General features: G+C 48.2%; 4 protein-coding genes across 4 annotated transcripts; 3 read left to right on the top strand and 1 right to left on the bottom strand.

Annotated features, from left to right (window-relative positions):
- Positions 1 to 300: 300 nt before the first annotated feature.
- On the top strand, positions 301 to 1,723 carry LY89DRAFT_707247 (aromatic amino acid aminotransferase; the record flags this gene model as incomplete). Its single annotated transcript, XM_018217588.1, has 2 exons — positions 301 to 1,166; positions 1,227 to 1,723. 2 exons carry the CDS (start codon positions 301 to 303, stop codon positions 1,696 to 1,698), a joined length of 1,338 nt encoding a protein of 445 aa, XP_018071109.1. The 3' UTR covers positions 1,699 to 1,723.
- Positions 1,724 to 2,117: 394 nt separating this feature from the next.
- LY89DRAFT_63852 (uncharacterized protein) lies at positions 2,118 to 3,593 on the top strand. The gene is made up of 3 exons (XM_018211581.1): positions 2,118 to 2,273; positions 2,502 to 3,072; positions 3,120 to 3,593. The coding sequence occupies exons 1-3, from the start codon at positions 2,197 to 2,199 to the stop codon at positions 3,504 to 3,506; spliced, it is 1,035 nt and encodes a 344-aa protein (XP_018071108.1). The 5' UTR covers positions 2,118 to 2,196; the 3' UTR covers positions 3,507 to 3,593.
- Positions 3,594 to 4,320: 727 nt separating this feature from the next.
- Positions 4,321 to 6,661, top strand: LY89DRAFT_684816 (uncharacterized protein). Its single transcript, XM_018214959.1, has 3 exons — positions 4,321 to 4,930; positions 5,198 to 5,831; positions 5,879 to 6,661. Exons 1-3 carry the CDS (start codon positions 4,549 to 4,551, stop codon positions 6,351 to 6,353), a joined length of 1,491 nt encoding a protein of 496 aa, XP_018071107.1. The 5' UTR covers positions 4,321 to 4,548; the 3' UTR covers positions 6,354 to 6,661.
- A 1,240-nt stretch (positions 6,662 to 7,901) lies between these two features.
- On the bottom strand, positions 7,902 to 11,356 carry LY89DRAFT_63797 (uncharacterized protein). Its single transcript, XM_018211555.1, has 2 exons — positions 11,157 to 11,356; positions 7,902 to 11,104 (listed from the first exon to the last, which is right to left on the bottom strand). The coding sequence occupies exons 1-2, from the start codon at positions 11,251 to 11,253 to the stop codon at positions 8,142 to 8,144; spliced, it is 3,060 nt and encodes a 1,019-aa protein (XP_018071106.1). The 5' UTR covers positions 11,254 to 11,356; the 3' UTR covers positions 7,902 to 8,141.
- Between the last annotated feature and the right edge of the window lie 1,841 nt (positions 11,357 to 13,197).

The raw sequence follows: 13,197 nt of genomic DNA, 5'->3' as shown, positions 1-13,197 counted from the left end.
CATATAAACTATGTATGTACGAATGCGGAGTGGACAAAGCGAGGAAGGAAGATCAGAAAGCGAAACTCGTAGAAAGCCATTACATAGCCATTGAACAATGATAGCATGGTATTGCACGTATGGAATCTGTTTTTGGATGAGAGAAGCGGAGACTTCAGAAAGGGTCAAATGTGATCCCCATATCTGAGAGATAATACTTTCTTCCAATCTCTTTAACAAAAGTCACCCAACGCCGATACAACACGCACTTTCTTACACTCAAAACATCAAATAACACGAACTACTTTCCAAAACATAAGCATGGGATCGATAACTCTCACAGAGATCAACTTCCGGCTTGGCTGGCCAAACCCCGGCCTACTTCCTGTGGATCTCATCAAAGAAGCAAGTCAGATAGCGCTGTCTCAAAGCGAAAACTTCACTCGAGAAAGTCTGCTCCAGTATGGTCCTGACGATGGCTACGTGCTTCTGCGTGAGAAGATAGCAGGATGGCTGACCTCGTTCTACGCACCTGAACGAGCAATCACCCAGGAACGTCTGTGTATCACTGGAGGTGCTAGTCAGAACCTCTCATGCGTTCTGCAGTCATTCACGGAGCCGTCTGTCACTCAATTCATCTGGATGGTGGCGCCTACATACTTCTGTGCCTGCCGTGTCTTCGACGATGCTGGATTTGCTGGCAGACTGCGAGCTGTTCCCGAAGATGACGAAGGCATCGACATTGGATATCTAGCTGAACAGTTGGAGAGATGTGCATCTCAAGAGCAGATCCCCAAGGACTCTATGAAGACGTTCAGGACCTGGAGCAAGTTCTATCGACACGTTATCTACACAGTGCCAACCTTCGCAAATCCATCTGGCCGAATCATGAGTCTGGCTCGAAGAGAAGCGCTGGTGAGACTCGCTAGAAAACACGACGCACTGATTGTCTCAGACGATGTCTATGACATGTTGCAATGGGACTGCCATGCAAGCAAAGAATTCAAGCTTCGCAAGACAGCTTGCCAATCAAGATTCGTTGACATCGATGCTCACCTCGATGGTGGCCCAATCGACGACTTCGGTAACAGCATGAGTAATGGCACATTCAGCAAGATCATGGGGCCAGGCTTGCGTACTGGTTGGGCTGAAGGCACACCAAAGTTCGCTTGGGGATTATCTCAAACGTAAGTACAATGAAAGACAAGACTCAGAAGCTGTGGGTTGAGAGGCTGACAGGAAAACAGAGGATCAACTAGATCAGGTGGATGTGCATCTCAATTCGGAGCCGCGATACTAGCCCAGCTCATAGACACATCGTTGCCATCTTATCTGCACACGGTATTGCAGCCGACTTATGCTCGACGCTATTACAAACTCATAAGTGCCATAAAAGAGTATCTGCTACCGCTAGGAGTGGCCGTATCGCCGCCTGATAAGAGTGGGATGGCAGGAGGATATTATGTATGGCTTCAGTTGCCCGACCATGTCAAAGTACAGCAGGTCGTTCAGCTTGCGTCAGAGCAGAACTTGCTTCTTCATCCTGGAAGCATGTTCCTGGTTGAAGCGGATCTGTCGAAGTGTCAACAATCCTTCTTGAATGGTGTCAGAGTCTGCTTTGTCTGGGCCGACGAGGATCTTCTCATTGAAGGTGTGGAGCGTTTGGCGGTTATAGTGAGGGCATTGTCTGTCGATACGATCCCCACTCTGGCGCTTTAGATTAACCATAAAGCTGTGAGAGGATCAAGGACATATCGTGGCAAATTTCCTGGCTGTTGACATCTACTTTGCTTATATAATGTCATTAGACTGTCATCACATGATTCTGTACGGAGGCCCGATGCAACAATCGTGCAGATCTCCCTCCACTCCACTTCAATTCAGCCTGAACCAAAACACCATGACATCCCCAGCTTTCACAACCAAAATCAAGCTCTCCTCATATCTGGACCGTCCCGTCGGCTCCCTCGTTCCTGTCGTACAATCTATTTCCAATTCGCCGGTCTCTCGCTCGGTCTCGTCATGCTTGCCGTTGCAATGTCCGAGCAACGCTAGATGATGTAAATTCTCTAGAGTCTTGACCCCTCATCTGAATAACTTCAACCGGCGTTCCGTGATTCGACAAGCTGCGGTCTATCTCATCTGTACCTTAATAACGCGGGGTTATTTTGACAAGGTTTGCCTCCTCTCATCCGTGTACGTGATGCTAGAGCACATATGATCCGGAAAAACATGCGGAGGACGGAATGGAAAGCTCATCTACAAAGTTTGCGCCAGGAACAGTACTATATTAAGTGGGCTCTTGTCTGTTTCTTTTTCTCTCTTTTTTCTTTTGGTGCCCAATTGCTTTACATTTCGCTTTTAACTCAATTCATCATGCAACTCCAAGCTCTTGCTTTCCTTGCTGCGAGTGCAGGAGTCCTCGCTTCATGGGTCCCATATTTCGATAACCTGGTCACTTTTGGTGACAGGTGAGTGCTGAAAAATATCCAATGTGCCAATTAATTCCTGACAGTGTACAGTTACACTGACGAAAGTCGCCTCGGATACTTCATCAGTCACAATGGTACAGCTCCTCCTGCTGGACTGCTTCTTCCAGAGTCCTTCAACACTCCTGGTGGCGGGATCACATGGGATAGATGGGTCTCGAATTATACCGGAGCAAAGCTCTACGATTATGCTGTCTCAGGAGCTGTCTGTTCAAACCAGATCGTATATCGATACTTGGCGTCAATTTATGGACCGTTCCCAGACGTTGTCTACGAGGTCAACGCGTTCATTGCCGACGTTGATTACATCAATGCTACGACACACACCAACACCCTCTACACGAATCGACGTGACAGCAATACGGTCTACTCAATGTGGATTGGAACAAATGACCTCGGAGTGGATGCTTTCTTGACTGACAGCAGTCTCAACATGACGACGATCCCTGACTACGTTGACTGTATCTTTGATCGGTTCGACTCAATTTATGCTCAAGGTGGACGATACTTTGTGCTGATGAACACTGCACCTTTGCAATTATCACCACTCTATGGGATGCCAGACGCTGGTGGGCTGAACACAAGCCATTACTGGCCTGACAAGGTACTGCACCCTTTCCGAAGTCCAAACCCAAGACTAACAATATCCAGCCATCAAACATCTCCGAGATCAGTGGCAAGATGAAAGAATACACCTCTCTTGTAAACTCCATCTTCTCATACCGAACCCCCTACGAACTCATGATCGCCAAGCGCTATCCCGGAGCCTCATTCGCCCTCTACGATGTCCACAGTCTACTCACCGACCTCTACTACAACCCCACCGCATTCGGCCTAACAGCTCCAGCGATAGTTGACGTTCCCTACTATCAGTGCGACCCTTCGGGCGTTACTTGCGTTTCGAGCAATATGACGCTTGATCATTACATGTGGTATGATGAATTGCATCCCAGCCAACAGACAGATGAGGCTATTGCGAGGGAATTCGTGAATGTGGTGAAGGGGGCGAGTAAGTATGCTACTTATTGGAAACAATGAATGAGAGAAGAGAGGTATACATTAATAGATAATATATCAATGATTTCTTACGAGCAGTGTGGTGGTACAAATATGCGGCTATGCGAGGGCTTGTGAGCATGCAGAAAGGGCGGCATGGGTCTGCTTCTTATTGGGCTGTGCCAAGGTCATTGCTTTCCTTCGTGGCATGATGTTGTTTTCTTTTTCTGCAATCCATCTGCGATTCTGCAAAGAATCACCCACCTTCTTCCCAGCCTTCTCGTGCTCGGGCAATTTTATCCGGGCGCAATCATTCAAGGTATGTCGTCTCGGCCTCGTACTGGCTTTCTGTGTCCCGATCTCGGCTGCTTCGGGTCATCTTATGTTACTGACATACAGTAAGACTGATGCCACAGAAGGGGGATGATTGGAATTCTCCGTGCAATGACTTGTGACTTTGAGAGCGGATAGAAATATCATAGCTATTTATTATGCTGATAACAATAGAAGTATCATGTTCGAAGTGTATATATATGTCTCATATATCTTGAGTTCAAGGTAGCACCTCCAATCCAAGTTCTGCCTTGATTTTATACAGCTCGTATAAGTGACCCCCACATCTGACAATTGTCCCCTCTCCATCCAAGCATCCCCATCTCAATGCATCTCTTGTCCGGGCGATCATGGCTCTCAATAAAGTGATTCGGTGTAATGTCGTGCATCCCTAGTCTGATATTTGAGGTCTTAGCAGCGTCAGGGCCAGCCAGTCAGCGGACTGGGCTTCCCGTCGGCCCTGGTCGGTTCGCCTCGTCGCATGAAATTCTCTTCGGAAAGGCATCCTGAACCAACCTGAACCACCACTTCAGCCCTCCTACCGCATCCCCATCCCATCCCATCCCATCCCCATCACATCCCAACCCCAGTGGCCATCCACAAACCGCCGCCGTCCATTTACCGGCTCAGCTCTCATACATACCGACCACCATACCGTATCGACATCCTCTCACACGCGGTACATACCTTATTCGCACGTCCTTTCGGGTGATAGCCATGGTTGCTGGCCTATCATCGCCCGATTAACGCGATGTACGCACCTGCTTACGGCTATGGCCCGGGGAACACGTCTGCACAAGCACAAGGACCCTTCAATCCCAATTCATCTCTTCCCAATAATCCCAATGGTGTCCCTCCACAACAGCAGCAGAACCAGCAGCCCCATGCCCCTCTCTCCCACCACCACCTCCACCAGCAGCAGCAGCAGCAGCAGCACCATCCGCAGATGTATAATCCACAGGCCCAGCACGCTCAAGCTCAGGCTCAGGCCCAGGCTCAAGCTCAGCAATATGCCGCCGTTGGACACTCGTCTCCCTACGGCGGCGCGCCTGGTCCCAGCATGGGCGGAAATGCAGGTGCTATGGGAATGATGCAGCAGAATAACGGTATGGCGCAGATGCCCGCTTCCCACGGTATGTTGCACAAAGAGTAGCCTCTCGAACTTTACTTGGACCTTCTCACTCTGCTTCAATCGCCTACCCGCGTCTGCCTGAACACATCCGCAAGCTTCACTCGAGGACAAGAAGAAGCTTCTGCTGTCCGTGCCGCAGACAACGGGAGCCTGTCAACGATCAAGCTCGAGTCCACTATGTCCAGCTTTGCACCATGTCTATCTTCCCCATACTTGCTTTCAGCCTCGTGCCCTGGCAAACAATGGCTAACGCTCTTCTTATATGCAGTATCTACCTATCAAACCCCATATTCGAGCTCTCCTTACGGAGGAAATATCCCAACGTCAACTGGCGCGAACATGCCTCCGAATTTCATGCCCACAGCCTCGAATGCGCCGTCCTTCCCTATGAATGCTCCAAGCATGAACCCACAACATCAGGCTCAGCGCATGCAACCACCTCCTAATTCCTCTACACCTACACAACCAGGCCAGAGAGCATCACCATTTCCTGGTGTCCAGCATAATACCCCTCCGAATGCCGGACAAGTGCAGTCACAATTCTCGACACCTCAAAGCAACAATCAGACACATTTACAAACTCCAAATCATAATCAACAAGCTCAAGGACAAGCAGTACTAACCCCACAAACACCAAACTTCCCGCCAGGAGCAAGTAGTGGTGGACCAGTTGCAACACCTTTAAGTCCAGGATCGGAGTCGCGTGAGAAGGAGAGAGTCACCTTATTATTAGAGATCAACAATGGATTACTGAAAGAAGTTATGCGCGTCCAAGCAATCCAAGCTGAGGTGAAGAAAGACGAGGCGGCTGCGGCAGCGGCATCTCCCGACGGAGCAGACAAAGAAAAAGCGGAGAAGGAGAAGGCTGAAAAACTAAAGACACCGTCCAGGGAATACGTAGAGTTCGTACAAAACGCTACCTTTCAAGATTGCCAGCTAACATACCTAGATGCATGCGCCGACTACAGTCAAACCTAGCCTACCTCGCAGCGATTGCTGACCGCTCCCACAAACCATCCTCACAAATCCCTCCCCACCCCGCAATCATGAGCGCGCCGCCTCTCTCCCCCAAATCAACCTCATCCCCTTTGTCGGAAACCAAAAAAGAAGAGTCGGAAGACAGCAAAAAGCCAGACGAATCACCATCAGAAGACCACTCCGAAATCCTCAAAGACCTGTACAAGAAACTGCAAGCCCTCTTCCCAGGCGTCGACCCCAAGAAAGAACCACCGATCCCAGCAGCAAACCAGACTGCGCGAGCAGCCGCAGCACAGCAGCAGGGTAATAAGCCAGCAGGGGATCTGAACGCGCAGCAGAAGATGCAGAATGATATGTTGCGGCAGAAGATGATGCAGGCGCAGCAGAATCAACAGCAGCAGATGAATATGCAACAGCAGCAACAGGGACAGGTGCAAAGTCGGTAGTAGTCAAACTTAGCTTTTGAGGCGGATATATAAAATCTGGAGTTGTTGGATATTATAGGAGTCGGCTGGCTGGGTTACTTTGCATAGGTTTGTTGGGTGGATGGACGGGGTTGGGCGCTTTGCCGTCGTTGTCATTGTCTTTTATTTGTGTGGTATACCAGTTCGTTGATTTAAGGTGGTGGTGTATGATGAGTTGGGTTTGGAAAATGAATGAATGAATGAGGGAGAGCTTTCCTCGATGTTTTGAATGTGTGGTTTTGTTTTATTGTTTGGATTCAGTCCGTGACGTTGAAAGTGTAAAATTCTCTCCTATCCCAATTTTCCCACATTGTTTAACCCCTCTTCAAGACATCACAACCTCATAATTTGTCGCCCGAAGCCGGACATGCTTCCTCTGTCACTCTCTCACTGCCTCTACAGGTCAATCCCTCAAAACGTCCCCAGACAATGAATGCTCTTCGAAGATCTTTCCAGCCTGTCACTGTTGACCAACCGCTCTTAGACTATCTTGTTCACAGCCAGTAACGTCCTTCTTCATAGCCTGAAACTCTTCACAAACTCCACACTTCTGTTTTCTTTAATTGTGCCTTGAGTGTCTTGATCACTGTTGATGTTTCGATTATCAGATATAGGGACCGTACTTGTATTTTGTTTTTCCCCCGAGCTCTACTTTTCTCGAATCGAATCAAAGATCGTTGGGCTTTCAGCCACGATCTCGGTCACTCAGCTTTAGCTACGTGTATTGGGGACTGTTCGTTCTAGGGTGTGAAACCAACGTTATATACCAAACCAAAATCAAGTACCCCACCAAAAACAAGAGTCATGAATGTATCAGCATTAAAAGACATGTATTAATGTAGCACTCCCTTAACATCTCTTAACAAACTTTCATCAGCAATAAAGAACCCAAGACAACGCTTGCAAATGGGTTGTAGTATCTTTCCCCAGATACGTAATAAGGAATAATTATCAGAGATTATAGATATACTCTCAGCAGTAAGAACTAGTACGTTATTGTAGATGGAGGATAGTGGGCAAGATACATAGAAATCTGGATGTTGTGAGAAGGAGATATACTCGAGTGTTGGTTGGGCCAAATGCGCGAATAGCCCAATTACACTCAACAGTTTCACACACAAGTTCGGTGGTGATTAAGAAAAGAAGACAGAGAAAAGAAAAGCACACATTCCAGATCATCATTCCATTCATGCTGCTAAAGTATCTATGTACTCAATTGATCCCGCCCTTTTTCACTCCTCGTTTCCACTCCGCATATTCGTCCACCAACACTTTCCCCCCTCTGCATGATGTTATTTTCCCAATCATAAAAAACGCCATCCCTCACTATCATACACAAAAAGAGCAACCGTCCCCAATTCGCTTATGACCAGATCGTCGTACCACCCAGTCCAATATCTTTCGCTCACGCCTCGCTATGCATGCAAATAGCTGAAGTAAAAAACAAGCAAGAGGGTATCTATCAAATCTGGATATTCCCATGCAAAACACAAAAGAAGAGTTTGTGAGTTTTTTGTTGCAGATTTCGCTTCGCTCGTCAAAGCGTCAAGAAAGGAAAGAGAAGAGAAAAAAATAAAGTAGCAAAACAACCATCATATCGTGTATCATCAGTTCTACCAGGCCCTGGATCATACCGCCAGATTGGGAACCGGGATAAGCACTTTTAGTCGAGTACTGAAACGTCGTAGAGCTGTTCGAGGTCTTGTTGATGTCGGCCGAGTCGAGAGCGCCTCTAAAATTTGACCGAAAACCCGGAAAGTGATCCACCTTTTAATGCGTCTTCTTTCTTGGTCGTCGTGAATCAGCGGCAACATCACCATTCTGCATCCTCTCCTTCATAATAACAAAGCATTTGACAACAGCCTCGTGAACAGTCGTATGCTCCGCCCACTTCAGCATAACTGCTTGATCCTCCTTCAAGCCCATGCGGTAAGTCTCCAATCCTTTATCATCAGCCCATCTCTTATCCTTCAAATCATCATTCTGATTCTTTCGGGCAACCATGTGTAAGAGGAATTTTGCGTTGAATCGATCCCACTCTTGCATATACTTTTCATATCGGTGGAGATAGTCGTCGTATGCGGCACGGGAAGGTATGTCCTTGTCGGTAACGGGTGGTGAGGGTCCTAGAGGTGGAGTAGGCATAGCGAGAGTGGAGATGATGTCCTTGACTTTCAGATCTTCGAAGGCTACCTTCAATTCACTATCAACTGGCGATGCAGAAGCAGAAGCTGCTGGACGCTTGAGATGCTCCGTGTTCAACTTTCCGTTAGGCTTGGCAAATTGAGGTACAGTATTGCTGACAGGTGGAGTGTCGACATCCATAGGTTCTGGACTACCAATGATAGGTGGAGAGGCTTTCGGTGGAGATGCGCTCTTTCGGCCGGTGAAGAGGGGCTTCTCATCAGAGCTATCACCATCATCAACAACTGCTGCATTACCGCCCATTGTGGGTTTGAGGGATCTCTTCCGAGCAGGACCAGTACGAGGTGTCATCGGTGGAGGCATGAAAGTTTGTGGCTTGAATGTCTCCGCCCAGTCCTGAGCCGAGAACTTTGTTCCTCCAGGAGACTCAATTGGTGTCTGCTCCTCCGATCGTGATGGCATACTAAACATTGGCTGAACCTTGATTGGCGATCTTCCTCTTGCGCGAGAGTTCGATTGAGACCGAGGGCGCTGCGGGGTGCTAGAAACCTTTTCTGGTTGGAAGTAGGTACCACCGGCTTCGAACTTTCCATCCCAGTCTTCAGGAGTAAACTTTGTGCTGATGTTCTCGGCGCTGTTGCTAAAGCCATTAGTCTTTGGGGGTTGAGTCTTTGTGAATGAGTCGTTGTTGAGATTGAACGAGAAACTAGTATTGGCTCTGTTAGCTTCACTTTTCATGTGCAGGTGGTGATCCCAAAACAAGCGACGCTTCTGGAAATCATATGTATGGTTGGCTTGTAGATGACGCAGGGTCTTGAACTTCTTAGACGGGCTTCCCGGTTCAGTAGAAGGGTCCCTATATTGTGTCCAATCGTCTTGCTTGACGTCGTTCATCGACAGTCGAGAATGGCTACCGGCGTTGGTCTTCGGTGCCTTCTCATTGGGTGTCTTGTACTGGTCATCCAAGCTAGCCTGACGCTTGTTTGACAGAAGACGGTCGAGATGAGAACGTTGCATTTGCTCAAATGCATTCAGACTGTCTGGGCTGGCGGGGACTCCACTGGGAGGTGTCGCCGGCGTCGCGCTTGACAAGTCCGGGTATTTGACTGATGTAGCAGGAGGGTAGGCTGTAGCACGCAACGGAGAAGCCGCAGCTAGCTTTTCTGAGAACGTCTCAAACTTCACTGAATAGCTTGAGGGTCGTCTGCTGTCGAATGAAGTAGGAGTGGGACAATGGCTAGGGGTTGTGAAAGAAGGACTAGCATACATTGATGGTTCGCCATTTGCCTTCGGAGTAGGCTGACCAGACCGAAGTGGGGGTCCATCTGCACCGAAACCGTTAGGAGGTGGTTCTTGACCGGGATTTTCCTTCATCCATTGTCTCATCTGCTGGATTCGACTTTGCTTACTTGTGGTTTGGGTCTCGGGATCCGTGGTAGAACCTGCTTGCTTAGTAGTCCGTGGAGATGCACCGTTGCTACGTCTAGCAGAAGCACGAGGTGTTGGCCTATTCATTTGGATAGGTTCATCCGATGAGCTGTCTGTATCGAGACTTTCGCTATATGATGGACGCGGAGCATGAGATTTTCGGTCGGCGAAGGATCGTGCACGATGTGGTGTGCCATTCTTAGATTTCAGGTTGGTGTCCGAGCCAGCTCTGGGGAAGTTGTCTTTGCCAAACCCCTCACTTCGCTCTCTGGTACTCTTCGACCGATTTATACCTGCTGCCGCACTTTCGAAAGGATTGAACTTTTCTCCGCCGTGAGTTGCATATGGTGTGCTTACTCTCTCCTCCATAGTGGGTGGATCCATTCTGAATTTCTTCAAAGGGTCTGTTCTACCAGTCGAAGGTCTTGGATTTTCAGTTGTCGCTGGAGGAGGCCGACGTGGTGGTGGTTCGGGTGCAACAGTAGGTTTGTCTCTTTGCGTAGAATATGCTCCTCTTGGCGCTGGAGGTTCATCTCCGCCAGGTGTATTTGGCATGAAGCCCTTTCGGTTGCTGGCATTGGTACTTTGACTCCTCCCATGTGAACTAGTTGAATCTCGGAACTCGTCAAAACCAGGTTGAGATCTAGGCGGACGAGTTTGAGATTGGGCGTTGCTCTCTTGTCGACCAGAGGTTGGAGTGCCTCTTGGGGGCGGCTGAGGGGCTTTCCATGTCTTGCCAGGTCCATGCTCGGTTTGATTTTGATGTCTTGTCCTGTCCCATGCTTCGTACTGAGCCTTCCTCGCTTGTGGTCCTTCTTGCGCCGCTTGATATGCTGAAGCATTCGGTGGGGTGAATTTAGCATACCTACCAGCTCCAGTGGATGGTGGTGGAGGTTGAGCTCGATTCCGAGCTGTCGGAGGTTTTGGAGGTGGCGCCCATTGTGCCCCTGCATTTGCCCACGGATTTCCTCTCACCCCAGAAGCTTGTCCACCACTATATGTATTCCTAAATGAACTCGAAGAGACTCTGATTCTGTTCGCATCATACTTGGCTCGTTCTGTAGGGTCGATAAGGACTTCATGGGCCGATTGAATCTTCTGGAACTTGGCCGTCACCTCGCTTTCACGTCCCGGGTTGCGATCTGGATGATAGGTGAGAGCTATTATGCGAAGTTAGCAGTAGTCACAGTTGCGGACCGTGGCAGGCGGTACCAAGCTTCTTAAACTGCTTCTTGATGTCCGCAACATCTGCGTTCGGTGGAAGCTCAAGATCACCATAGTAATCTCGACTGAGATCGGCCTTTACCATGTTGGTTGCCGCTTCAATCGCGCATCCGACAAAGGAAGAATTGAAGACCGCGCGCGATCAAAGATCATGTAGGGATATCGGCGGATGTCTCGAAGCAAGAAATCGTATTCAAAGTTCCGTCAATAGCGTTGGTTGTACAAAAGATGTCTGTTCGAACGCTGGGAGCGTAATACTGCTCAGCCCTGTCTAGAAGAGGAACGGTGACGCTAGCGCAGGTTTCTAAACGCGGGGCAGGAGCAAACGAACGAAGTGAAGATGCGAATTCGAAGAGACAGAAAGTTGTGTTGATCACTGCGCAGAGGTTTTGAAGAACCAAAGTACAATGGAGGGGATGATATTTGGAAAGGAGACCTGAGGTTGACCTCTTGGTTGCCTTGTGATACCGAACCGACGACAGAAATAATCACGACGCGAAGATTACCCGTTATCGTTATCGGGTTGTATTGTCCTCAATGACATCAGAGACGCTTTACCATAGGTAAGAATCACTGCAACTTCTGCCTATACAATGTCTTGAATCAAAGGATCTCAGTGGTTTACGACTCTATTGTTTCGACGTACCGTGGGGTCGTCTTCTCACCTGCATAGGCTGAGTTGCTGTCAGCTGCTGATCACGATAAGCAACGAATCCCTGTTCTCGAGCCTATCAACAACTCCACGTGATGAATATCATCCCATGTCAGGCGTTGATGTTTCTTATTCTTGCGATGATATCATTTGAGTTATATAAACAGTCCAGTCGGGGCATGCCCGGCAAGAGAACGCGGAAAGCAGATCAGGGACTGTCCTTGACAGCTTTGTCGAACACCACATCGTCTCCAACCACCATTTGTCTTCTTTCCCGTTAAATTGTTGTCACAAGTGGTGACACTCATTGCTTTTCATCCCGTATCCGCATGCCTCCACAGAGTGATCTCGAGTTGTAATGGAAGAAGCAGCTGTTAGGAGATGATTCAACAAATGATGTGGTTTTCAGTTTCCAGAGGATGTAAAGACACAGCGGGATCAATTGCAAATTCATCGTCTCTTTGTAGTCTGTCTGCTCAGTCACTTGCCTATCGAAAAGGTGAAAGCAAGAAATCAACACAAGCGAATTCGGCTGTCTGATTTGGAGTTGAAGGATCGCTAAGAGGCAATGAATCTAAGGTCAACTGCACACCTGTTGTCTAGGAAGTCAATTCAAAAAAGACAAGGTACTTTTACAAATTAGCTTTACATTGTTTGTTTAAGTTCACTCTATGATCATCCATAAATATCATGAAGCCAAACTTCTCAGTTGACCTGAAGCATTGTTAATTTCCCAAGAAAATACTTGCCTTTACAGAGAGTTGAAAGCAAAATCCTCCCTACTTTACCAAATTCTATTGACCACAAACACCTATCCTTAACTAACAACAAAGAGATCAATTCTTGTACTTTTCTACTTGCCGAATAGCTCCAGGTGCTCTACGTCCTTAAAATCCGAAAATTTGTGGTGCCTCACTACATTGCTCAAGCGCAAACCCAATGTCCAAAATTCCAAAGTGATCTCAGTACCCCGAACCTCAAATCAATCTCTAACTCTCCTCCTTTTCCACAACCACCCTCCACAAAATGAGAACACTACGCGACCATCACCAACCAACACACATCCGTACTGACCTCAAGCCCTCACCAAGGTCCTAGAGACTAGAACTTTCTCTAGAGACCATGCACAGAGTATGTTGACTGAAGTCGTATCCACGAGGCTTCAGGTCTTGAAGCCAAATCGTACTCTGATTGGAAGGACTGAGCATCCTTTCACAGCAAGGAAACGAGTTCTAAGTGTTGGAAAAGGATGTCAGCGAACTTTAGGGCAAGACCTATACCCTCGATACTTACAATTTCCGCGAGTTTGTCACTCTCACAACACATGGGGGAAAGGGTGTTGGTCTGCTGTCCAAACTTTGCGTTTACCCAACTGGC

This window comes from Mollisia scopiformis (assembly GCF_001500285.1).
Source record: "Mollisia scopiformis unplaced genomic scaffold LY89scaffold_12, whole genome shotgun sequence".
Lineage (NCBI taxonomy): Eukaryota > Fungi > Ascomycota > Leotiomycetes > Helotiales > Mollisiaceae > Mollisia > Mollisia scopiformis.
This window is presented reverse-complemented; position numbering and strand designations above follow the sequence as displayed.